The sequence below is a fragment of the Coregonus clupeaformis genome, chromosome 35 (assembly GCF_020615455.1).
Source record: "Coregonus clupeaformis isolate EN_2021a chromosome 35, ASM2061545v1, whole genome shotgun sequence".
Classification (NCBI taxonomy): domain Eukaryota; kingdom Metazoa; phylum Chordata; class Actinopteri; order Salmoniformes; family Salmonidae; genus Coregonus; species Coregonus clupeaformis.
This window is the reverse complement of record NC_059226.1, coordinates 29,976,103-30,001,605: the sequence shown is the minus strand read 5'-3', so window position 1 is coordinate 30,001,605 and position 25,503 is coordinate 29,976,103. Positions and strand designations below refer to the sequence as shown.

The following is a 25,503-nucleotide window of genomic DNA, read 5'->3' as shown; positions in this document are numbered from 1 at the left end:
GTCAATGGGAGGGTGTCTGATTGAAGTTACTTTACCAGGCAGTCACACAGAGACACACACAGAGGACACACGTGGCAGATCAGAGCTGGTCTGACAAGGACCCAGAGGCTGGGCTGAGCTGTGTGTTCACAGCTACAATAACAAACTTAATCACCATCCAAATCAGCTTATCAGACAGTGCCTGGAGCGGTTGTGGACCAGTGGTTCTACAGTGGATAAGCAGCCCGCTCCAGGTTCCCCGTTCTCAATCATCTGTTGTTGAGCGCAGGCACATCAGTCTCAACCAAAAAGCTAGTCTTAATGACTTACTTAATTTAATGAAACTTAGCTCTACGGAGTGTGTGTGTGTGTCTACATCAGGGATCCTCAACCCTGTTCCTGGAGAGCTACCGTCCTGTAGGTTTTCGCTCCAACCCCAGTTGTAACTAACCTGATTCAGTTTACCAACCAGCTAATTATTAGAATCAGGTGCGCTAGATTAGGATTAGCGTGAAAACCTACAGGACGGTAACGCTCCAGGAACAGGGTTGGAGAGCACTGGTCTACATCTTTGGCTAAAACCAACACAATCACACCAGGCTTTCAAGTAGTGATTCAATGACAGCCTTTATCATTAGGACTACACACAGAGCTCATGTTCGATTACTGAAACATCTGTTCCAGCAGCATCCAGCACACACTGTATTGTAGCCTACTGTGCTGTACCTGAGGAGAGAACAGCCAAAACACCCTTGCAAAATATGGGTGTTTGAATAAACCCTTAACTGTATGTGTGAAAACGACTTTGTATCAAAGTTTGCTCAGAGTCTAGTTGCCAGAAGGATGAATCAAAGGGTTCAGCAGAGATGCCTGTCATGAGTCAGAGGAATAAACCCCTACATCCTGCCTCTCTGCAGATCATCTATTCCCCCTACAGGAAACATGAGAGAGTGATGCCTGTGGTTGGAATCAATACACAAGGCTACTAGAGAAAATAAGAGTTTATTTAAAGATTTCTATGGTAGTACATGTCGGTTTCTGACACATCACAGTACAATGCTGTAGCCCTGGAGGGGAGAGGATGTCTAGGTAGCTGTTGTAAAAATAGGCCCCAGTAGAACTTGTATACTGGTATATACAATTTTTTATTTGGCTCTATACTCCAGCATTTTGGATTTGAGATTAAATGTTTCATATGAGGCGAAAGTACAGCATGTCACCTTTTATTTGAGGGTATTCTCATACATAGGCCTATCTGTTTTACTGTTTAGAAATGAAAACACTGTATGTATCTAGTCCCCGCCCATGAGAATAGGTCAGAAGTTTTTGGACAAATTCACTTATAGTGTATTAAAATAGTCAAAAGTTTAGTATTTGGTCCCATATTCCTTGATTTGGTCCTATATTCCCTTGATTAGATGTTTCTGAACACTTCTAAATTAATCCTGATATTGCCATGATTAAGAAAATCATAAATAAATAATGACTGAGATGCCATTCAGAGGCTACAACAAAACATGTGTGCCATTCTGAGGGTGAATGGGCAAGACAAAAAATGTAAGCGCCTTTGAACAGGGTATGGCAGCAGGTGCCAGGTGCACAGGTTTTTGTCAAGAACTGCAACGCTGCTGGTTTTTCACGCTCAACAGTTTCTCGTGTGTATCAAGAATGGTCCACCACCCAAAGGACATCCAGCCAACTTCACACAACTGTGGGAAGCATTGGCGTCAACATGGGCCAGCAACCCTGTGGAACGCTTCCGACACCTTGTAGAGTCCATGCCCCTACGAATTGAGGCTGTTCTGAGGGGGAGGGGGGGTGCAAACTCAATATTCGGAAGGTGTTCCTTTTGTTTGATATACTCAGTGTATATGAAACATTCTGTATCAAATCTAAAATGATGGAGTATAGAGCCAAATAAAATACAAATATGGAGGGGAGAGTAAAAGCTAATTTCAATAATTCTACCCCAATGGAAGAAGGCACTTAATAGAAAATAAGTTTTGATCAGTACAGAATGAGACACTCATATGTAAAATTGTAATAGAGAGAGAAGTAATACAGTACCTAAGAAATATAGTACAATGCTGTATCATGTCAAAATATAAAAAATACATTTTATACAGTAAACAACATGATCATTTTAGAGAGTTTCTTACGTTATTGGAAAGGATGGTGCAATTGGTTCGGAATTTTACAATACATTTCTGACTATACACACCGTAATGTTTGGTCTTTTTATTTTTCAGTGTCTTTCTTGTACAATAAGGACCAGTCACTGCATAAACAAACCATATAGAAGAAGTGAGGTACTGTCGAGAAAATGAGTCAGAAACCAAAAACAAATACCAATATATGAATCTAAAACACTTATCCATGTGTTCTTATCCTGGATTTGTCTTGAAAATATTAAGGACATTTATAGTGATGATCCAGAAAGTCTGATGGTTGTTTTCAGACCTGAACAGTGGTCTAACGTTGAGATGAATCCATCTGTTCTGTACATCCAGCTATATGCCTCAATCCCCAATGAGTGGGAAAGGTCGGCACCATCTGTAATGGTACAATTAGACGGTTCTATTATCTTCCATTCATTTGGGATTGAGGCATACACTACATACGTATAGCTGGATCTACACTACAGATGGCAAGACTCAACACTACATATGTTGACTCATCTGAACATTAGACCACTTTGTAAAACTGCCAAACTTTGTATTTAACTAAAGTCAACATTTGCTGTTGTGCGATTCCTGAGCCATTCCCTCTTGGTCTGTCCACAGGTCTGAGATCAGATGAGTAGACAGGGTCGTTTTTTTACCTTGGTGGGCTGGGGGCACAGCACCGCTCGGATGGCCTCGTCAAACACCGTCTTCAGCCCCCGCTGGGTCAGGGCAGAGCATTCCAGGTACTTTACCGAGTCTACCCAGAAAACACACACAGAAGATGTATGAGGGATATGGAGAGGATAGACTGTTTATTTGGCATAATACACGGCTGGCGGGTGATGATTCCAAGAATGTGAAGCTAGGGCGACATAACATCAACAACTATGCAGTGTTCAACAAGTATAAGGACTCAGAGCAGAGTACAAAGTGTTCCATGATACTGTACAGCTCTGTGAACAACAATCATTACAATGACAGATAATCAATCAATCGCTGATTCAGTCATGTCCAATCACAAACCCAGAGTGACTACTGTATATCAATCATGGTTGATCCCTGATGCATGATCACTAATTCAGGATCCCAGAGACCTACGTACCTATCTCTTTGGCTAGTGCTAAGCCTTGTGGGTAGGTGATGGGCGCTAGCTTCTTCTCCTTCAGCTTCTCAATGGTTTCCTTCTCGTCCCTCAGATCCAGCTTGGTGCCAACCAGGATGATGGGTGTGGAGGGGCAGTGGTGTCGTACCTCAGGGTACCACTAGGGGGAGCAAGCACACACACAGAGCAGGTCAACATGGCCGCAGCCAAAGACACGGAATTACTTTTCACTTCCTTTTCTGTGATACAGCTCATCTTTAATTCTACCAAAGATGATCTATATACTGACAAGATACTGGACTGACCGCTTTAATAATGAGAATAAATGTCCACAAAAGGCGGAATGCAGACGGGAGGAGGCGGGGTCAGGCGGGAATATTCTAACAAATGAGAGGGCAGATACACGTGTGAACAACAGGCATAACTTAGAAATATATTTTTCTTTCTCAAAGTTGTCGGAATGCCACGTGTGTCCACTTATATCAGAACATTAGTAACAACCTAAACATTACAAAACTTAAATCAAATAAGCCTCCCGTAGCAAATTAGAATTACATTTTTTTTTTTTACGAAATTCGACACTCATTACAAAAAATCCCCACTTGGTCTGCTTCTCCTGGACAGATTTTGGGGCAGAGTCAAGCCTCTCGCTTTGCCTCTTCCCCTCTGGTTCTACTACTGTATTATCTGGTAGCCAGTTTCATTCCTGGTGTATGTAGCTCCTCACACATAACATCTAGGATACTATTATTATTATTATTACTATTATCAATACCGTCATTATAATACACATTATTCAAATAAAATGTCTGACAACGTCAGCATGATGAAAAAGGAAGTCCCTTCATCCACATTGAGTAATTGATAGAAATGAGAGAGCAGTGTATGCTTTTGCAGAATAGGAGCTGATTAATGCTTATGAATGACACAGACTGTTAGTGAGTCACCTTCGCTTATTTTAGCTTCTCTGCTTAACACCTGGTTAACAGCTCTACGTATGTTTAGAAGTCAGTAATTATTGGTGTCTCTAATGAAATATAGGACCCACTCTGCAAGCCATCATTAGCTGTTACAGCAGAGTGGAGGGAATGTCAAGGTTTAAAATTTTTCCTTTTTATAGCGCATTAATGTATAGTAATGAGAACAGTGACAATGAAGCACGCACACACACACATTTCAGGCATTTCACTGAGTCTACTGAGAAAACACACACACACACACACTATATTATGTGAAAAATGCATCAAGAATTCTCGGTTCCATTCACCAAGGTTTTGCTGCCTCTCGTGTCTGTCTCTCTTCCACTTGCAGGGTAGCCATTATGTAGACTTTGTCTGTGGGGACAAAGCGCCCACTCCTCTGCACTCTTTGGCCTTCCTGCCATCAAACCTTGAATGCCACACAAAGGACTGGGGTAGATCTCCCAGAGTCTTACCTCCTTAGGAGGACTCATTGACGGCAAACTAACCAATTGTACTATTATGTGTGTTTTTTCGCGTTATTTGTAATTGATTCTGTACATAATGTTTCTGCCACCGTCTCTTATGACCAAAAAAAGCTTCTGGATATCAGGACAGCAATTACTCACCTCGTATTGGACGAAGATTTTTACTTCAACGAGTCGGACGTGAAGGATATTCTACAGACACCCGACAAGGCCCAAATCCCCGTCATTCGCATGAGAAAGAGACGGAGATATCGTGGACGTAGGTCGGGGTGCCTTGTAAGGATCCGACGGTGAGTGAGTAAACTGCCTCTTCCATCAATCCTATTAGCCAACGTACAATCATTTGAAAATAAATTGGACAACCTAAGATCAAGGTTATCCTACCAACGGGACATTAAAAACTGTAATATATTATGTTTCACCGAGTCGTGGCTGAACGACGACATGGCTAACATACAGCTAGCGGGATATACGCTACATCGGTAGGATAGAACGGCTGACTCCGGTTAGACAAGGGGTGGTGGTCTGTGTATATTTGTAAACAACAGCTGGTGCATAAAATCTAATACTAAGGAAGTCTCAAGGTTTTGCTCGCCTGAAGTAGAGTATCTCATGATAAGCTGTAGAACACACTATTTACCAAGAGAGTTTTTAGCTATATTATTCGTAGCTGTCTATTTACCACCACAAACCGATGCTGGCACTAAGATTGCACTCAATGAGCTGTATAAGGCCATAAGCAAACAGGAAAACACTCATCCAGAGGCAGCGCTCCTAGTGGCCGGGGACTCCGTTCTACCTAATTTCTACCAGCATGTTAAATGTGCAACCAGAGGAAAAAAAAACTCTAGACCACTTTTACTCTACACACAGAGACGCATACAAAGCTCTCGCTCGCCCTCCATTTGGCAAATCTGACCATAACTCTATCCTCCTGATTCCTGCTTATAAGCAAAAACTAAAACAGGAAGCACCAGTGACTCGGTTAATAAGGAAGTGGTCACATGACGCAGATGCTAAGCTACAGGTCTGTTTTGCTAGCACAGACTGGACTATGTTCCGGGATTCTTCCGATAGCATTGAGGAGTACACCACATCAGTCACTGGCTTCATCAATAAGTGCATTGATGACGTCGTCCCCACAGTGACCGTACGTACATACCCCAACCAGAAGCCATGGATTACAGGCAACATCCGCACTGAGCTAAAGGGTAGAGCTGCTGCTTTCAAGGAGCGGGACTCTAACCCGGACGCTTATAAGAAATCCCGCTATGCCCTCTGATGAACCATCAAACAGGCAAAGAGTCAATACAGGACTAAGATTGAATCACGAGCCTACCAGACGAGCTAAATCACTTCTATGCTCGCTTCGAGGCAAGCAACACTGAAGCATGCATGAGAGCATCAGCTGTTCCGGATGACTATGTGATCACGCTCTCCATAGCCGATGTGAGTAAGACCTTTAAACAGGTCAACATTCACAAGGTCGCAGGGTCAGACAGATTACCAGGATGCGTAGTCCGAGCATGTGCTGACCAACTGGCAAGTGTCTTCACTGACATTTTCAACATGTCCCTGACTGAGTCTGTAATACCAACATGTTTCAAGCAGACCACCATAGTCCCTGTGCCCAAGAACACTAAGATAACCTGCCTAAATGACTACCGACCCTTTGCACTCACGTCTGTAACCATGAAGTGCATTGAAAGGCTGGTCATGTCTCACATCAACACCATTATCCCAGAAACCCTAGACCCACTCCAATTTGCATACCGCCCCAACAGATCCACAGATGATGCAATCTCTATTGCACTCCACACTGCCCTTTCCCACCTGGACAAGAGGAACACCTATGTGAGAATGCTATTCATTGACTACAGCTCACCGTTCAACACCATAGTGCCCTCAAAGCTCATCACTAAGCTAAGGACCCTGGGACTAAACACCTCCCTCTGCAAGGGTGGTAAGGGTAGGTAACAACACATCTGCCACGCTGATCCTCAACATGGGGGCCCCTCAGGGGTGCATGCTCAGTCCCCTCCTGTACTCCCTGTTCACCCATTACTGCAAGGCCAGGCACGACTCCAACACCATCATTAAGTTTGCCGACGACACAACAGTGGTAGGCCTGATCACCGACAACGATGAGACAGCCTATAGGGAGAAGGTCAGAGACCTGGCCGTGTGGTGCCAGGACAACAACCTCTCCCTCAATGTGATCAAGACAAAGGAGATGATTGTGGACTACAGGAAAAAAAGAGGACTGAGCATGCCCCCATTCTCATCGACGGGGCTGTAGTGGAACAGGTTGAGAGCTTCAAGTTCCTTGGTGTCCACATCACTGTCACGCCCTGGCCTTGAGAGCCCGGTTTTCTTTAGTTGGTTTGGTCAGGGTGTGAATTTCTATGTATAGATCTAGATATTGTAGATCTATGTTGGCTGGGTGTGGTTCCCAATCAGAGGCAGCTGTCGATCGTTGTCTCTGATTGGGGATCATACTTAGGTAGCCATGTTGCCTACCTGTTTTGGGGGATCTTGTTTCTGTGTGTTTGGCTTGTTTGATGTTAGCCTTTAGAACTTCACGTTACGTTGCTTTTGTTGTTTTGTTCAGTGTTTATTTAATAAACGAACATGTACGCATACCACGCTGCACCTTGGTCCAATCCTGTATTCAACGAACGTGACACACCAACAAACTATCATGGTCCAAACACACCAAGACAGTCGTGAAGAGGGCACAACAAAGCGTATCCCCCTCAGGAGACTGAAAAGATCCTCAAAAAGTTATACAGCTGCACCATCGAGAGCATCCTGACTGGTTGCATCACTGCCTGGTATGGCAGCTGCTCGGCCTCCGACCGCAAGGCACTACAGAGGGTAGTGCGTACGGCCCAGTACATCACTGGGGCCAAGCTTCCTGCCATCCAGGACCTCTATACCAGGCAGTGTCAGAGGAAGGCCCTAAACATTGTCAAAGACTCCAGCCACCCTAGTCATAGACTGTTCTCTCTGCTACCGCACGGCAAGCGGTACCGGAGCGCCAAGTCTAGGTCCAAAAGGCTTCTTAACAGCTTCTACCCCCAAGCCATAAGACTCCTGAACAGATAACCATGGCTACTCTGTTTATTATCTATGCATAGTCACTTTAACTCTACCCACATGTACATATTACCTCAATTCCCTCGACTAACCGGTGCCCCCACACATTGACTCTGAACCAGTACCCCCTGTATATAACCTCCCTACTGTTATTTTATTTTACTGCAGCTATTTGTTATTTTTTACTTTCTATTTTTTACTTAACACTTTTTATTTTCTTAAAACTGCATTGTTGGTTAAGGGCTTGTAAGTAAGCATTTCACTGTAAGGTCTACACCTGTTGTATTCGGCGCATGTGGCAAATAAAATGTGATTTTTTATTTGAAGATGAGCTTTACAATAAAAGGCTTTCACTATTCAGGAACTAAGGGGTTACCTCTGCCCTGACCCTCACAGACTCTGTGGAGGAGAGATTAAAGGATGGTTCTCTATATACCAGGACAGGTAACAGATATCACTTTAACAAATAACACTTCCCAGCTTCCTACTAAGAAAGGCGATGGTGCCATGAGTTAAATAATCTCTAACTTCCATCGAGGCTGACTGGATGAAATGGAAACACATTCATTTAGTGGTGTGGGGAGATGATGGGCAATTCTGTGTTTTAGAAAATGGCACCTTTAGTTTACTAGTAAATCCCTCTGTATCTCTCTGAAACTGAGTGAGGGAATTTAATTCTGCTAGTTTAAGACATGAGTTGGCCAGTACAGTGTTATGATAATGGAAGACAAACCTTCTCAGGAGAAGATTGGAGCGATGGCTAATTGATTATTGATCTCCCGTTGATCCAAAATGGTGATAGCAGTAGGAGGTGTACCATGGCAATAATCAGAGATAACACGGGTCAATTGAATCTCCTTTTGACAGGCAATTACCAGAGTGACATGGGTGGGTTAGTGGGAGCAACACGCTACATGGCTGTGACTCTGGCTGTGACTCTTCCCCCACACAGTCTGTAGCCTACCTTCCATTTTAAATAGATCCTAATGTCACCTGAAAGCCTGCTAATCTACCAAGGCTCCATTTGCATACATGGGCAATGTTACCATGGAGACTCATTGGGAACATGCCATGAAAAAACAGACTGAGAAAGATGGAGAGAGAGGAGGAAAAAACTAATAAAGAATTTTGTTCTTGAAATGTGAAAAGAGGCAAACATTTACATAAGGGCTGGAGAAGCGAGATTGCTATTGTTTGAAGCTAATCATAAATTAAAGGGCTGAGTAAAGTCATTTGGGCAAGCGGTGCGATTCAAAACGGCACAAATTGGAATGGATTAACGCTGGTCTTTTCAATAATTGCCAATATCAAGAACAATCCCCCCGTTAGTTTGAGCACCAAGTCTATGCAGTAGAATAGATAGCACATTCATGCTTTTTAGCGACCTACCAGACCTGCCTTCAGACCACTCTGGACCATATTAGGGTTGTTTTGACAATGTCATATCAAGTAAAGCAGATTGATCAAATCTCATTATCTTTTGATCTCCACTGCCCTTGATATAACTCCAACACTGACAGTTCCCAAACTAATTAGCTCAATTCAAACGGTTGACATTGTAGTCAGAGGAGTCAGACACTTTGCTGTCATTTGACAAAGCCTATGGCTGACGCAATGGTATGAGAAGAAGCAACAATAAAAGCGTCTGAAAAGGGTCAAGTTTGGCAGGCTTTTTTGGTGATTTTATAGCTTTGATGTGAATTCAACTTCTATAGTAATGTGTCAGTTCTAAACACCATGACTTCTGGAGAGATGGAGATGGAGAGACAGGATGGGACAATTACTATCTTCTCCTTTTCATCAGAACGGTGGAAGAGCGATAGAGGGCTCAAGGACAGCTTCGTTCAGCAGTAGCTGAGAGCTGCCATGGTAACATGTGGAATGCGTGCCCTGTGCAGTGAAAAGACACAGACCCTGACAGTTAGCCGGGGGAGTAGGTCGAGGTCTCAGCGTGCATTATGGGAGTTAAGTTCACATGGGACATCCATGTTTGACTCCGTTAAAGAAGAGATGATTACCTCTCTCTGACGTAAACCTGAATGAATATGATTGATTTCTGTTGATGAACAGATTTCTATATCCTATTCAAATGGAGTGAGGTTCATTGGCGAAGAATCCAATGGGTATGCAACGTGCTACCTGAATAGATGTGTTGTTCTAGTCCTTGGATTTGAAATACTTAATTTATGACTGTCTGACTTAAGCGAATAAACCATGGCCTTTGCAGCAATCGGTAGAGCTGAAAGCAGCAGAACACAAAACAACTATTGATAATAGCATTACTCAGACATAGTTAAAATATAAAACATATTTGTTGCCCATTGGACTATATCTTATTACTGTACTAGAAATGCCAGAATCTGCAATATGTTAGTTTTATTATACAGTACACTTCAATTTTCTATTGAAAGCAGGTAAACCAGAGTAGCCTATCCATTATACAATTATTGATTTCTCTATGTGTTTAGACTCATTTCACAGGCCAACTATCATTATCTTAATCATGATGGGCATTTTATAGATTAACTGGCATACTACTGTTTTCTTGCTCTGTTTTCCATCAACCACCTCTGTATTACTGACAGGGGGGGCAGTATGAAAATGTATGCACTCACTAACTGTAAGTCGCTCTGGATAAGAGCGTCTGCTAAATGACTAAAATGTAAATATAATGATGACCCATCTATATTCACAGAAAGGTAAGTGCTTTAGGAGTGATCAACAGTATTGACACGTTAATCTCTCCATATATTAACCTATAATGTATGCTATATACTGCAGCTCTGGGGGATGCTGCAACCTTTATAATCGTGCTGTATCAATCAATGCCAATCAACACCTACATTATGAAAACAATGTAATCTGCTATCCCTGCATTAAGTGCAGAGGAAAACACAGGAGGCGGATCAAATAGAATATGTAAGTGTGTATTGCATACTATATGTACCTATACATTGTAGCACAACAGCCATAAAGATCATACAGAATCCACTCACCTTGGCTCTGACGTTCTCAAACGATGCTGGGCTCACCAGAGAGAAACAGATGAGGAACACATCCTAGGAGACAAACATAGCGTCTGATCAATGGTAGTATTAAAGGAGTAGGGAGATGTGTTGATGGTGTAAACAGATTAGGATATAGTGATTTATATACTGTGGTCATTGGTTAGTGAAGGTGTAGGGAGTAATACATGGGGTTGTCCTGAAGGGTAGAAAGGTGTATCAGTGATGTAGAAGACGTACAGTGGGGTCCGAAATTATTGACACCCTTGATAAAGATGACCGTTAAATGATTGTATAAAATGTATCATGCAAATACTGAGCTATATTCTGTGCTCCAAATAAATGTGAAATTATATAATTTTATACTAATACAATTATTCAAAGAGATTTAGTTTAAGTCATAAGACATGCTTACCTCTCACCATTACCAGTAACAGGGGAGTTTAGCATGTCTTGGGAGTATGATCTTTGACCCTCACTCATAATTATTCACGATTCATTCAGGATTATCCGTAATCATGGTAGCATCCATTATACATTTTACAGTATACAGTCATTACTGCTCATCTTTATCAAGGGTGTCAATAATTCCAGACCCCACTGTATATAATTTGTAATAGAGATTCTGTATATGTGTGTGTGTGTGTTACCGTCTGAGGATAGGACAGAGGTCTGAGTCTGTCATAGTCCTCCTGTCCTGCTGTATCCCACAGTCCCAGATTCACTGGCTTACTGTCCACCATCACATTGGCTGAGTAGTTATCAAACCTGCAAGACAAATGAGTCCATTACATCTAGAACAAATCACAGTGGAAAACCTTACACAGCATATACCGTTTTATTTAATTTTTTACTTTTTACCCCTTTTTCGTGATATCCAATTTGTAGTTACAGTCTTGTCCCATCGCTGCAACTACCGTGGTGGGAGGCAAAGGTCGAGAGCCATGCGTCCTCCAAAACACGACCCCGCAAAGGCGCACTGCTCGCTTAACCCAGAAGCCAGCCGCACAAATGTATCGGAGGAAACACCGTACAGCTGGTGACTGAAGTCAGCGTGCATACGCCCGGCCTACCACAGGAGTCGCTAGAGCGCGATGGGACAAGGACATCCCGGCCGGCCAAACCCTCCCCACATTACGTCCCTTGATACCAATTGAGCAACAATTGAACGCCATGCTCCGAAGAATTCAGGCTGTTCTGGAGGTAAAGGGGGGTCTGACCCAGTAGTAAATGGGTGTACCTAATAAACTGGCCACTGAGTGTATATAAACTGCATACCATAGGTGTTTGTGAAAGTAAAGTCAATATCTAGCATTCCAATCCCTAGAATTATTGTGAATATAACAATACTTCCTATTTCTGGTTATTGGTTGCATTATGTAGGCCTTTGTTGGCATTATGTAGGATGTTTGTCCATTCAGCCCACACATTTGGCACTGTACCAGCTATATCATGTCCACTGTGTCTGTCTGTGGTCCAGTACTTACACTGTGGGGATGTACTCTCCAGGGAAGGCGTTGGTTGTGTAGCTGATGAGCAGGCATGTCTTTCCCACAGCACTGAAACACACATTGGGCAATCAGTTGTGTGCCAACACATACACACATTTTCTTGCTGCAATAGCACATTGACACACTATCGCACGCACACACACACACACACACACACACACAGCCACACCTTTACTCAAGCACACACTGAGAGAACCTATAGTCATTACAGGGTAGCTGCCAGCTGTCAGAGTAACTCCCTTCCCTTACAAAAAAAACACGTCAAATTCGCAGTTTCACATGCATTTTCACATGAAAAACATTCACATGAGAAAATCCCATTTGGAGTTTCACATGTAAAAAAAACTCTGCATGTGAAAATCTAATCACATGTGAAAAACAATCACATGTAAAAATGTAAGAAAACTCCACATTTACTTCAATGTTTGTTAACAAAGTTAATGTAAACAAACACTGTATAGCCTAAAACATGGTTAAAACAATAATTGTGATATCATGGATGGTCAGTCCTTGCATCCATAGTGTAGTCTATGGATTTGAAAGTGGTTGCATTTCTCCAGCCCCATCCCTCAGCTTTTTACTGAAACTGTGGCGGGGAGGACACTTGTTAATGTTTCAATTTAGGATTGTCGCTTTAAACTCCTTAGTTTAGAGTAATAGTGTTACTATATGGTGCCATCCTCTAGTGAGTGAGTTACTTTTGTGCCATTAATATCAAGCAAAACTTTTGAAGTCGAGAACAAAATTATTATTATTGCAAACAAAAATAATGTTATTGAAAGCAAAACATAAATCCAAAAGTATTGATAGCAAAACAAAATATTGCAAGGAAATACTTTTTAAAAGCGAGAGCAAATTAATTGTAAATGGATGTTTTAAAAAAAAACATGAAATTGCAGATTCCGTCAATTCTTTTAACATTTCTTTTTTGGAAAGCTTACACCATATTTGCCAGAATACCATCATTAAATTCAGCTTGGTGTCTATCATGGTCCACTCCCACTCACGATAAAAGATAGAAGATACCAATAGAATGTCCTTATTGCTTGCTACAGTATGATGAATGGCAATAGACATTCTAACCATGTACAATGTGATGAATGAACAGCATGACTGGCTTCTTTCAAACTTGCCTACATTATGAGAAGCAGTAATCAGCTTTCTCTAGCTCCTTGTCAGTGTTCTAAAACACCTCTGACAGGCAGCAGTTAAAAACACAGTCAGAGTTTTTGCAGTAAAATTCCAATAAGAAGCACGCACCTGCATGTACAGGCACGAGGGAAGGAATCCTAGTCTGAGGAGTGCTCCCAGAGTTAAGTTTTTAGGGCAAGATTAGAAAGTGACACCCCAGGCTATACGTAGGCAGGCTACCATGAGCTTCTTCTACAGATTGGCTCCACCTTGAACATCATTAGGTTAGCATTCAAGGTTGGGTAGAAGAAACCCGATAGATGCCATTGAAAAGCACTGGAGAAACATTCACAGTTTATGCCCTTGTGGAAGACATGATTAGTAATAACTTACTGTATATTATATTAGGTGGCAAGAAACAGTTCTGTTCACATTAACTGAAGTCAATGTGTTTTGGTTATAGCAACATGAGAGAGAGAGAGAAGAGAGAGAGAGAGAGAGAGAGAGAGAGAGAGAGAGAGAGAGAGAGAGAGAGAGAGAGAGAGAGAGAGAGGTGATATGAGAGAGAGAGAGAGAGAGGTGATATGAGAGAGAGAGGGAGAGAGAGGTGATATGAGAGAGAGAGAGAGAGAGAGAGGTGATATGAGAGTGAGATACAGGGTAGTGTGATGGTGTCTGTTTCCCTCTCTCTGTGGGAGTTAGTGTGTCGTTGAGCAGTCTCCATCTCTGCTACCCTCTGACTCACACACACATGCTGTTGACTGTGGTCTAACTGAGTCAAAGCGGAGGGGCCCGTTGCTCCCGTGCTTCCTACTCTCCACCTGCTCCTCCTGCATGAGGCTCCCTCTCTCTCCTTACCCCCACACACAGATGGACAAGGGAAAGGGGCGGATGGAAATCCTAAATCCAAAGATAGCATTGTGATAACTTACTACATGAACCTGATGGAACCATGTGAAAGGTGATATTCTATGGTGCATCTGAAAAGTGCTCTTTCAACAGTGCAATTACTTTTTCAACTCAAAGTTCTACAACGGAACAAATTACTCTAAGTACCAATCATGCTACAGTAGTTAAAAGTTACAGCACATTAATGCTTTTTGATGATATGTCACGGTGTGAATCCAACATATACAGCATCTGACTTCAAAGACCAACCTCATTACCACTGGCTGGGCAGAGTTAATTTTTAATGCTCTCACTTCTCAGTCAGAAGCGCTGGCCTAAAAAAACTGACAACCTAGGAGGATATAGATGTCAAAATCACACTTCCACCTAAATGCCACACTCCAGAATTAAGCTGTTGGCCTATTTGTTTCATGGGGCTAGGGGGACCGGGGTGTCACAGAGCTGGCAGGAGGCAGGGCGGTGACACTGAGTGACAGTCAGGACGATAGGGGCATAGAAGCTCATATGAAGTGTACCATTCTAAAGTATCTCTCTCTCTCTCTCTCATTAATGTCACCTCTCCCGGCTCTTACTGACACCTACCCATGAGCCCCATCTCTTTCCATTTACTGTAACCTGCATCCTCACCCACTGAGCACTGACCGACACCGGACGTCCATGGATGTTGAAAAGTAGTTTCATTTTGTTAGTCTGACCTGGCCTTGATTTTTACATCCACAGACATCTGGACCGGCCTTCATTTGGTCCAAACATAGACATCCATGATTGGTTCAAAAGTTTGGACAGCACAGTACATTGCATTACAGTAGAGCACAGTAGAGTACAGTACAGTAGAGCACAGTACAGTAAAGAATAGTTGAGTATAGTTCAGTAAAGAAAAGTTGAGTATAGTTCAGTACAGTACAGTAAAGAATAGTTCAGTATAGTTCAGTACAGTAAAGAAAAGTTGTGTATAGTTCAGTACAGTACAGTACAGTAAAGAATATTTGAGTATAGTTCAGCAGAGTACAGTAAAGAAAAGTTGAGTATAGTTCAGTACAGTATAGTTAGGGCTGTGGCGGTCACGAAATGTAGTCAGCCGGTGATTGTCAAGCAAATAACTGTTGGTCTCACAATAAATCCATTATTTATCTTAGACAGGTCTAAAGAAGCATGATATGAAGAAAATATAGTCTATTTCAGAAGAACAGAATAGCATACTCTGAGTTGTCCTGATCTGCGCTGCCAAATGGCTGTGGGCTACACTAGTTCATTTAGCAAACAAGATTTGCTTAGAATTCCGTGGCATTATTTTACAGTTGAAGACGGAAGTTTACATACACTTAGGTCGGAGTCATTAAAACTCGTTTTTCAACCACTCCACAAATTTCTTGTTAACAAACTATAGTTTTGGCAAGTCGGTTAGGACATCTACCTTGTGCATGACACAAGTAATTTTTCCAACAATTTTTTACAGACAGATTATTTCACTTATAATTCACTGTATCACAATTCCAGTGGGTCAGAAGTTTACATACACTAAGTTGACTGTGCCTTTGAACAGCTTGGAAAATTCCAGAAAATGATGTCATGGCTTTAGAAGCTTCTGATAGGCTAATTGACATCATTTGAGTCAATTGGAGGTGTACCTGTGGATGTATTTCAAGGCCTACCTTCAAACTCAGTGCCTCTTTGCTTGATATCATGGGAAAATCAAAAGAAATCTGCCAAGACGTCAGAAAATAAATTGTAGACCTCCACAAGTCTGGTTCATCCTTGGGAGCAATTTCCAAATGGCTGAAGGTACCACGTTCATCTGTACAAACAATAGTACGCAAGTATAAACACCATGGGACCACGCAGCCATCATACCCGCTCAGGAAGGAGACGCGTTCTGTCTCCTAGAGATGAATGTACTTTGGTGCGAAAAGTGCCAATCAATCCCAGAACAGCAGCAAAGGACCTTGTGAAGATGCTGGAGGAAACAGGTACAAAGGTATCTATATCCACAGTAAAATCGAGTCCTATATCGACATAACCTGAAAGGCTGCATAGCAAGGAAGAAACCACTGGTCCAAAACCGCCATAAATAAGCCAGACTACGGTTTGCAACTGCACATGGGGACAAAGATCATACTTTTTGGAGAAATGTCCTTTGGTCTGATGAAACAAAAATAGAAGTGTTTGTTTGGAGGAAAAAGGGGAAGGCTTGCAAGCCGAAGAACACCATCCCAACCGTGAAGCACGGGGGTGGCAGCATCATGCTGTGGGGGTGCTTTGCTGCAGGAGGGACTGGTGCACTTCACAAAATAAATGGCATCATGAGGAAGGAAAATTATGTGGATATTGTGACGTCACGAGAGGCTACACAGCTTTCAGCGGGATTGCTCAAGTAGTGCAAGGAGACAAGGTTCAAACAAAACAAGGATTTTATTATAGGTCTTGGGAAATTAACGAAAATATAACAAAATTCTGTTCTCTTGTGGCTCTTTAAGGGTTAACAGTTCAGGGATGTCTCTTCCACATCCAAAATCATAATTTTCACTCGCTCAGATAACTTTTCCCCAGCCTTACTGTAGTCCACGTTGCAGCTAGTGGCCAACCCAGCAAAAAGTCCTTCCAAATGTCTCTCACGTATTTCCACAGGTGCATATATCCAAAGGTGAGTATTTCCCAAAGGTAAGTATCTCCAAATCCTTATATTCCTCATGGAAGTGGACGTGCAGCACTCTTGTCCTCCAGAGAGCCCAGGTTGGAGACTGTGTCTCTTCACCCCCCACACACTCCCTCAGTGTGTCCCTTCCCTTCCAAAAACCTTCAGCTCATCAGCTCCTGATTTGTTTCAGCTGCGTGGGAAGATTGGCCATAGAGGGGTGGAGTTCCCGACCATACCAGCAGATGGAGCCATAGCTGTCTGGGTTTGCAGCCACCTCAGGGGGATGTAACGTCCCTCCAGGACACAGCCTCTCGTGACATCACACATCCCCCTCCTCGGGACCGACGTCCTCGTCGGGGTAAAGGCAGCGAAGAAGGCATCACGCCGGGAGAGGGCGTCCGCATTGCCGTGGTGCTTGCCAGACTGCTCTCTCTTCAACTCCTCCAACTCTAGGACCAGGGACTCAGCCTCCTGTTGTCTCTCCTTGAGTTTCTTACTGAACGCATCAGCCTTGGTTTTAGCAGAGTTTAGCTTCTGTTGAGCAGCTTTCAGTTCCTTCTCTCTCTCTGCCTCCGCATTCTTCATCTTGTTCTCCAACACCTTGTACTTCTCCTCTGCCTTCTTCTGGACCTCCTTACTACTGCGCAGGGTCTCCTCACACTCCTCGATGGTCCAGCGCAGCCTCTCCAGCTCCTCCTGTTGCTTAGGGAAGGAGCTCTGTTGGAGTTTAGCCTGGAGGATATCTAACTCTTCTGTCTTCATGTCTAACTGTTGCTTTAACAAACGATACCTCTCAGCGGTCCCCCTTCAGACCAGACAGTTCTTTGTCCAGATTCTGTAGCTCCGTCTCTGTGTCGGTCTGGGCACCTGCCATCCCTATCAGAGCCCGGGCGGGAGTGAGTAATTCGAAGGATTGCACCGGAGCCTTCCCAGGATGAGTCTTGCCTCTCCGTTTCCGAGGTACTCGGGTTATCCTCTCCTGAGACTCTCTCCAGAGTGGGTAAAAGGCTGGGCAGTCTCGTCCAATTAGGACAGGGACGGGGAGGGAATCAACCACCCCCGCCGTCGTGCGTATGGTTCCCCGTGTGCTGGTCATTGTAAGTTCAGTAATGGGGTATTCTCTGGTGTCCCCATGGACACAGGAAACTGGGAGGACTTTCCCCGGGGTCAGACACGTTGGGCCCACCAAATCCTTACGCACCAGGGTGGCCCGGCTACCAGAATCCAGTAAGGCCTCCACATCATGGTGATTCACAGTTACCGGGCAGGTGGGGGGTCGATCTGGGCCGCCATCTACGACTCCCAAGAGCGAGGCAAAACGGTGTGTGGGTGCTGAGCTGGAGGACTCCGCAGTGGGCATAGGTTCATCGGCTGGTTTCCCACACTGCCAGGAGATATGTCCCATCTCCCCACACCGGTAACACTGTCGAGTTTCCCCCTCCTGGTGTACTCTTCTTGGACCCGCCTGGTTTCTGGCTCCCCCTGGAGCCGGGATAAGTCCTGACGTGGCTGGGTTCGAGACCTTGGGGTCCTTTGGACGGGTTCTTCCCATTTGTGGTGGGGCCGCACTCCTGGGGTCTTTTCGGGAAGCATTCAGCATCTCCGCTGTGGCCTGGTACTTTTCCACAGCTTCCACGGTCAGATCAGCCGTGGTCAAGGCCTGTTGACTGATGACCCGTTTTGCCTCATAAGGCAGGGCGCGTAGGTAACGATCCACCACAACGGCCTCCACCACCGCCGCTGCTGTATTCCTCTGCGGATCCAGCCATTTCCTTGCGATTCGGACAAGTTCATGCATCTGCGCCCGAGGAGGTTGGTCTGGTTGGAAGGTCCAGCTGTGAAAGCGCTGGGCCATACCAAACTTTGTGAGTCCATATCTGCTGAGGATCTCAGACTTCAGGGCATCATAGTCAGTAACCTGGTCAGGGCCCAGGTCCCGGACAGCATTCAGCGATTCCCCGGTTAGAAAGGGGGCTAACAGACCAACCCACTGTTGCTTGGGCCAGGCTTCCCTAGTGGCCGTGGCCTCAAATGCATGCAGGTATGCCTCAATGTCATCGGTAGCTCCCATCTTAGATATAAAGTCACTTGCCTTTATTGGGCGGGTATTTTGGACCACCCTCTGTCTCTGCAACTGCAATTCCTCTGCCTTCAGAAGGTTGGCTTTCTTTTGCTCCTCCAAGAGAGCCACGTTTGCTTGCATCTGGGCGTGCTGGCCAGCAACAAGGGCTTTCAATATGTCCTCCATTTCAGTCGGCGGGGAGCCTACGGCCAACTTGGAAAACTGGGTGATCAAACCTTCGGTATCCTCCTCTGACATGCACTATTAACGCTTGAGCGTGCCCGTATTCTCCACCATCTGTGACGTCACGAGAGGCTACACAGCTTTCAGCGGGATTGCTCAAGTAGTGCAAGGAGACAAGGTTCAAACAAAACAAGGATTTTATTATAGGTCTTGGGAAATTAACGAAAATATAACAAAATTCTGTTCTCTTGTGGCTCTTTAAGGGTTAACAGTTCAGGGATGTCTCTTCCACATCCAAAATCATAATTTTCACTCGCTCAGATAACTTTTCCCCAGCCTTACCGTAGTCCACGTTGCAGCTAGTGGCCAACCCAGCAAAAAAGTCCTTCCAAATGTCTCTCACGTATTTCCACAGGTGCATATATCCAAAGGTGAGTATTTCCCAAAGGTAAGTATCTCCAAATCCTTATATTCCTCATGGAAGTGGACGTGCAGCACTCTTGTCCTCCAGAGAGCCCAGGTTGGAGACTGTGTCTCTTCACCCCCCACACACTCCCTCAGTGTGTCCCTTCCCTTCCAAAAACCTTCAGCTCATCAGCTCCTGATTTGTTTCAGCTGCGTGGGAAGATTGGCCATAGAGGGGTGGAGTTCCCGACCATACCAGCAGATGGAGCCATAGCTGTCTGGGTTTGCAGCCACCTCAGGGGGATGTAACGTCCCTCCAGGACACAGCCTCTCGTGACATCACAATATATTGAAGCAACATCTCAAGACATCAGTCAGGAAGTTAAAGCTTGGTCGCAAATGGGTCTTCCAAATGGACAATGACCTCAAGCATACTTCCAAAGTTGTGGCAAAATGGCTTAAGGACAACAAAGTCAAGGTATTGGAGTGGCCATCACAAAGCCCTGACTTCAATCCTATAGAAAGAACTGAAAGAACTGAAAAAGCGTGTGCGCGCAAGGAGGCCTACAAACCTGACTCAGTTACACCAGCTCTGTCAGGAGGAATGGGCCAAAATTCACCCAACTTATTGTGGGAAGCTTGTGGAAGGCTACCCAAAACGTTTGACCCAAGTTAAACAATTTAAAGGCAATGCTACCAAATACTAATTGAGTGTATGTAAACTTCTGACCCACTGGGAATGTGAAATAAATAATTATCTCTACAATTATTCGGACATTTCACATTCTTAAAATAAAGTGGCGATCCTAACTGACCTAAGACAGGGAATTTCTACAATGATTAAATGTCAGGAATTGTGAAAAACTGAGTTTAAATGTATTTGGCTAAGGTGTATGTAAACTTCCGACTTCAACTGTATATTATTTTATAGTATGAAGAATACAATTGAACAAAGCTGAATAAAATAGAAAGGATTAACAAAGAAACAGGTACTCCTACATGCTTAATTTAGAGTTATTAATGTAACTATAGTTGTTCTACAAATGTTGGGGTATATGTTTTGATTTTTAATACATCTTAAGGCTGCATGATGCAACTCTAATGATAATTTGAAAAAAGTCACTTGAAAGGCATGAGCTCTGCTTTGTTTTTTTGCGCAGGCTGTACACACTTCGTCAGTCTCTCATTTACAATTTGAGAAGCACTTGATAATGCTTCAAATTTCCTGGTGGCATACCCTTTGTGTGGCCATAATGCACCCAAACAAAATCCATGCCTTTTGCAGCCCCTCCCTAAATGCTGCCCGCTCCGAAGCACCTCCCATCTCACTCACACGGCTCTCCATCACGTGATCGGGTCTTTCTCACAGGCTACAAGTGAAGACAGACACATCGCGCGCATGCGCACGTCCTTATCCAATTCCGAGGTGCATACAGTGGGGGAAAAAAGTATTTAGTCAGCCACCAATTGTGCAAGTTCTCCCACTTAAAAAGATGAGAGAGGCCTGTAATTTTCATCATAGACAGCTATGACAGACAAATTGAGAATTTTTTTTCCAGAAAATCACATTGTAGGATTTTTAATGAATTTATTTGCAAATTATGGTGGAAAATAAGTATTTGGTCACCTACAAACAAGCAAGATTTCTGGCTCTCACAGACCTGTAACTTCTTCTTTAAGAGGCTCCTCTGTCCTCCACTCATTACCTGTATTAATGGCACCTGTTTGAACTTGTTTTCAGTATAAAAGACACCTGTCCACAACCTCAAACAGTCACACTCCAAACTCCACTATGGCCAAGACCAAAGAGCTGTCAAAGGACACCAGAAACAAAATTGTAGACCTGCACCAGGCTGGGAAGACTGAATCTGCAATAGGTAAGCAGCTTGGTTTGAAGAAATCAACTGTGGGAGCAATTATTAGGAAATGGAAGACATACAAGACCACTGATAATCTCCCTCGATCTGGGGCTCCACGCAAGATCTCACCCCGTGGGGTCAAAATGATCACAAGAACGGTGAGCAAAAATCCCAGAACCACACGGGGGACCTAGTGAATGACCTGCAGAGAGCTGGGACCAAAGTAACAAAGCCTACCATCAGTGACACACTACGCCGCCAGGGACTCAAATCCTGCAGTGCCAGACGTGTCCCCCTGCTTAAGCCAGTACATGTCCAGGCCCGTCTGAAGTTTGCTAGAGTGCATTTGGATGATCCAGAAGAGGATTGGGGAGAATGTCATATGGTCAGATGAAACCAAAATAGAACTTTTTGGTAAAAACTCAACTCGTCGTGTTTGGAGGACAAAGAATGCGGAGTTGCATCCAAAGAACACCATACCTACTGTGAAGCATGGGGGTGGAAACATCATGCTTTGGGGCTGTCTTTCTGCAAAGGGACCAGGACGACTGATCCGTGTAAAGGAAAGAATGAATGGGGCCATGTATCGTGAGATTTTGAGTGAAAACCTCCTTCCATCAGCAAGGGCATTGAAGATGAAACGTGGCTGGGTCTTTCAGCATGACAATGATCCCAAACATACCGCCCGGGCAACGAAGGAGTGGCTTCGTAAGAAGCATTTCAAGGTCCTGGAGTGGCCTAGCCAGTCTCCAGATCTCAACCCCATAGAAAATCTTTGGAGGGAGTTGAAAGTCTGTGTTGCCCAGCGACAGCCCCAAAACTTCACTGCTCTAGAGGAGATCTGCATGGAGGAATGGGCCAAAATACCAGCAACAGTGTGTGAAAACCTTGTGAAGATTTACAGAAAACGTTTGACCTGTGTCATTGCCAACAAAGGGTATATAACAAAGTATTGAGAAACTTTTGTTATTGACCAAATACTTATTTTCCACCATAATTTGCAAATTAAATCATTAAAAATCCTACAATGTGATTTTCTGGAATTTTTTTTCTCATTTTGTCTGTCATAGTTGACGTGTACCTATGATGAAAATTACAGGCCTCTCTCATCTTTTTAAGTGGGAGAACTTGCACAATGGGTGGCTGACTAAATATTTTTTTCCCCCCACTGTATCATGCACCTGTATCGAAACAGGGGCAGGGGAAAAAATACGTGTCATCCATGCACTTAAATAGCGAATGGAGGACACTTTTCCCCATGGTTTATTTTCATGCCAGCCAGGTAGGCTATACTCCTGTTGTAAATATAAGCAAAGTGCATTATATTAGGAAAGTTGAAAATAAATATAATAGGCCTAGCCTATAGAAAGCTGATCCTCCTCTTTTCAGTAGAGGCCATCACTCTGTTTTCTTGCGCAACTGCATAGCCTATTGAAATGTTGCGCAACATGAGCTCATGGGCTCTCATGAAGTGTTTGATTAGATTTTCGAATTCATTTGCATTGATGTCAGAGTGATTAGCGGGACAATAGAGTGCTGAGTACCAGGCAGTTAGCAAGTTTGGCAGGCTACTAATGACCATCTGCAGCATCAGAGCTTGGAGAAGCCTAATTACCATGACTAAACGGTCACGTGGAATTTGACTGTCTTCATGACTCGTATAATAATATTGCGATATTGTCAAAACGAGTACACTCAAAAATAATATCCCGATATGTAGCTGTATCGATTTTTCCCCCATCACAACTACTGTGCTGTACTTTGATGTCCAAACTTGTGAAACATAGACGTCTATAATTGGTTCAGATTTGGTCCAGTCCAGACCAACCAAATGTAGTTTTGTTTGGTGGCGGAGCTCATTCAAAAAATAGCCAGTGTGTAGAATAATACCCAAATATGTATATTTCTACCTTTGTGTACCTATTTAGGATACATCACCATGAAGATAATGACATTCATATCCATCATTATGCATTTCTGTGTAGTACAGATCAGGGACCCATGATGAAATTCCATTCTGCTACTGGGTATAAATCCACTTCACTTACTTTTCTAAAGCTGAAGTTTCCTGTTGAATACAGGCTATTTGCTGTATAACTGCACTTTGTCGAAATACAAAGAACAAGCTAAAATGTGTCTTTGGTCTTTGAATCGACCGTGTATGAGAGTGGTGTTGTGGGTGTTAAAGGTGACTGTGTTTTAGGTGGCAGCTGTGTTTTTGTTCCTTTATAAACCATGAGACTGTGCAGACAGAGTGCACCACAGACCAAAGAGGAACTTAAACTGGAGGATAAAAGCAGCATAGGAGAACTTCTCTTTTGCAAAAAGAGAAGAGGGTTAACGAACGGAAAACAGGAAAAGACTGCATTGACCTTACTGATTGCTGTCTGTCTGTGTCTTTGTAAATGTTTTTTAATTGAGGCCCTCATTATAAACAGCTACTCTCCATCTCCTCTCTCCTACAGACATTACACCCACGGATCCCAATCTCCTGCTAGCATCTCAGCATCCATTTTGTCTTATCAACTTGTCACCAATCTTGCATACACTCCAAAAGGGTTATTTGGCTGTCCCCATAGGAGAACCATTTTGGGTTCCACGTAGAACCCTCTGTGGAAAGGGTTTTTACATGGAACCCAAAAGGGTTCTATCTGGAACCAAAAGGGTTCTTCAAAGGGTTATCCTATGGGGACAGCCATTGAACTGTTTTAGGTTCTAGATAGCACCTTTTTTTCTAAGAGTGTAGGCACTTCCTTCCTGCCTTCTGAATTTGGTGTGTCTCTTCCTTATTTATTTATTTATTTATTTAAGGACTGTTAAACAATGTCATTATCAAGTCATCTTAAATTCCTCAACCTGATGTTAAAACTGCACATGCAAATTAGGAACTTAAAGTGAGTTAATTATGTGGCCTGTTTTACAGTTAAGAGGTTTGCTCTACTGGGAAGTTCCTGCCTTGAGGGCATCATTATATTGTTGTATTGAATCTGTGATAAGGATCAGACCTATTGAGCTTCTGGACATCAAGGTTAATACTGTACACAAAAGGACTGTTACTTGAAAGTATTATTTATTTGTCTAGCTAATAGAGATTAGAACAAGGTTAGATTGTTCTGTGGCACCTTTTACAAATTTGCCACACTCAAGTCTATCAAGCTGACAGACAACAGCTATGAGGAAGGTATGAACAGTGCAAACTGCATACAATAACCTCATCATTAAGAGTATGACAACCAAATTCAAATAAAAAGTTCATACATTCCACATTACTGCAGCTCCAATATGCAATATGAAACAAATTAATTCATAAAAAACAGAAGTTGTCTCTTGACACAAGAATGTGTAGTACAATACACAGAGAAAAATGTATCTCCCAATTAAGACACTTGAAAAGAAGGCTAAGTAGAGAGTTTTTCAAAATGTCCACTTATTAACACACCCAAATCAAAGTAGCCTACCACTTCATGATCTGCGCGCATAGATAACTTAAAGAACTTACCCATCTCCAACAACCACACACTTGATGGCTTGCATTTTCCAGGCGTTGATTTAACAACTTGTAAATGTACACTTAGTAGGCAAGACAACAATGTAGAATCAGGTACGGTACAGGAAATAAGTTTGCCTATCTTATCTGCCCACCGCCCCGACTCTCGCGTTTACTCTTGCGCTGCGCACTTGAATGCGGCGAAGTTTATCATTGGGTCTACTGAAGGACACCTCTGATAGCAGGAAGTAGGCCTATGTGAAACTGTGATATTAATGTCCTTCAAATTTGATTAACAAAATTCTCAGTGAAGCTTTCAGAAGCTAATATTATGACTCACACTGACATTTAAGCATATCTAGGCTATGACTTCATTGTCCAAGTGCGCACACACTTTTTTCACCTAGGCTGTATGACAGTGTTATGCACTTCCGTTTTATTTTCACTAGATGGTGCCATATATCAAGAAACTGGGCGCAGCGTTTGACAAGTAGCCTATACTCACACAAGTTATATAAACTGGG

General features: G+C 43.3%; 1 protein-coding gene across 1 annotated transcript; it reads right to left on the bottom strand.

Moving 5' to 3' along the window:
* Positions 1-1,791: 1,791 nt before the first annotated feature.
* Positions 1,792-25,204, bottom strand: LOC121551047 (ras-related C3 botulinum toxin substrate 2). Its single transcript, XM_041863573.2, has 7 exons — positions 24,992-25,204; positions 12,285-12,356; positions 11,448-11,565; positions 10,789-10,851; positions 3,247-3,406; positions 2,801-2,901; positions 1,792-2,532 (listed from the first exon to the last, which is right to left on the bottom strand). Exons 1-7 carry the CDS (start codon positions 25,024-25,026, stop codon positions 2,452-2,454), a joined length of 630 nt encoding a protein of 209 aa, XP_041719507.1. The 5' UTR covers positions 25,027-25,204; the 3' UTR covers positions 1,792-2,451.
* Positions 25,205-25,503: the final 299 nt, after the last annotated feature.

Excerpts from the sequence above, each read along its gene's own strand:
- LOC121551047 (XM_041863573.2), bottom strand. The coding sequence starts at position 25,026 with ATGCAAGCCATCAAGTGTGTGGTTGTTGGAGATGG. Across the intron at positions 12,357-24,991 it reads TGTGTGGTTGTTGGAGATGG|TGCTGTGGGAAAGACATGCC; the intron begins GTAAGTTCTTTA and ends TGTGTGTTTCAG. Across the intron at positions 10,852-11,447 it reads CTCTGTCCTATCCTCAGACG|GATGTGTTCCTCATCTGTTT; the intron begins GTAACACACACA and ends TTTGTCTCCTAG.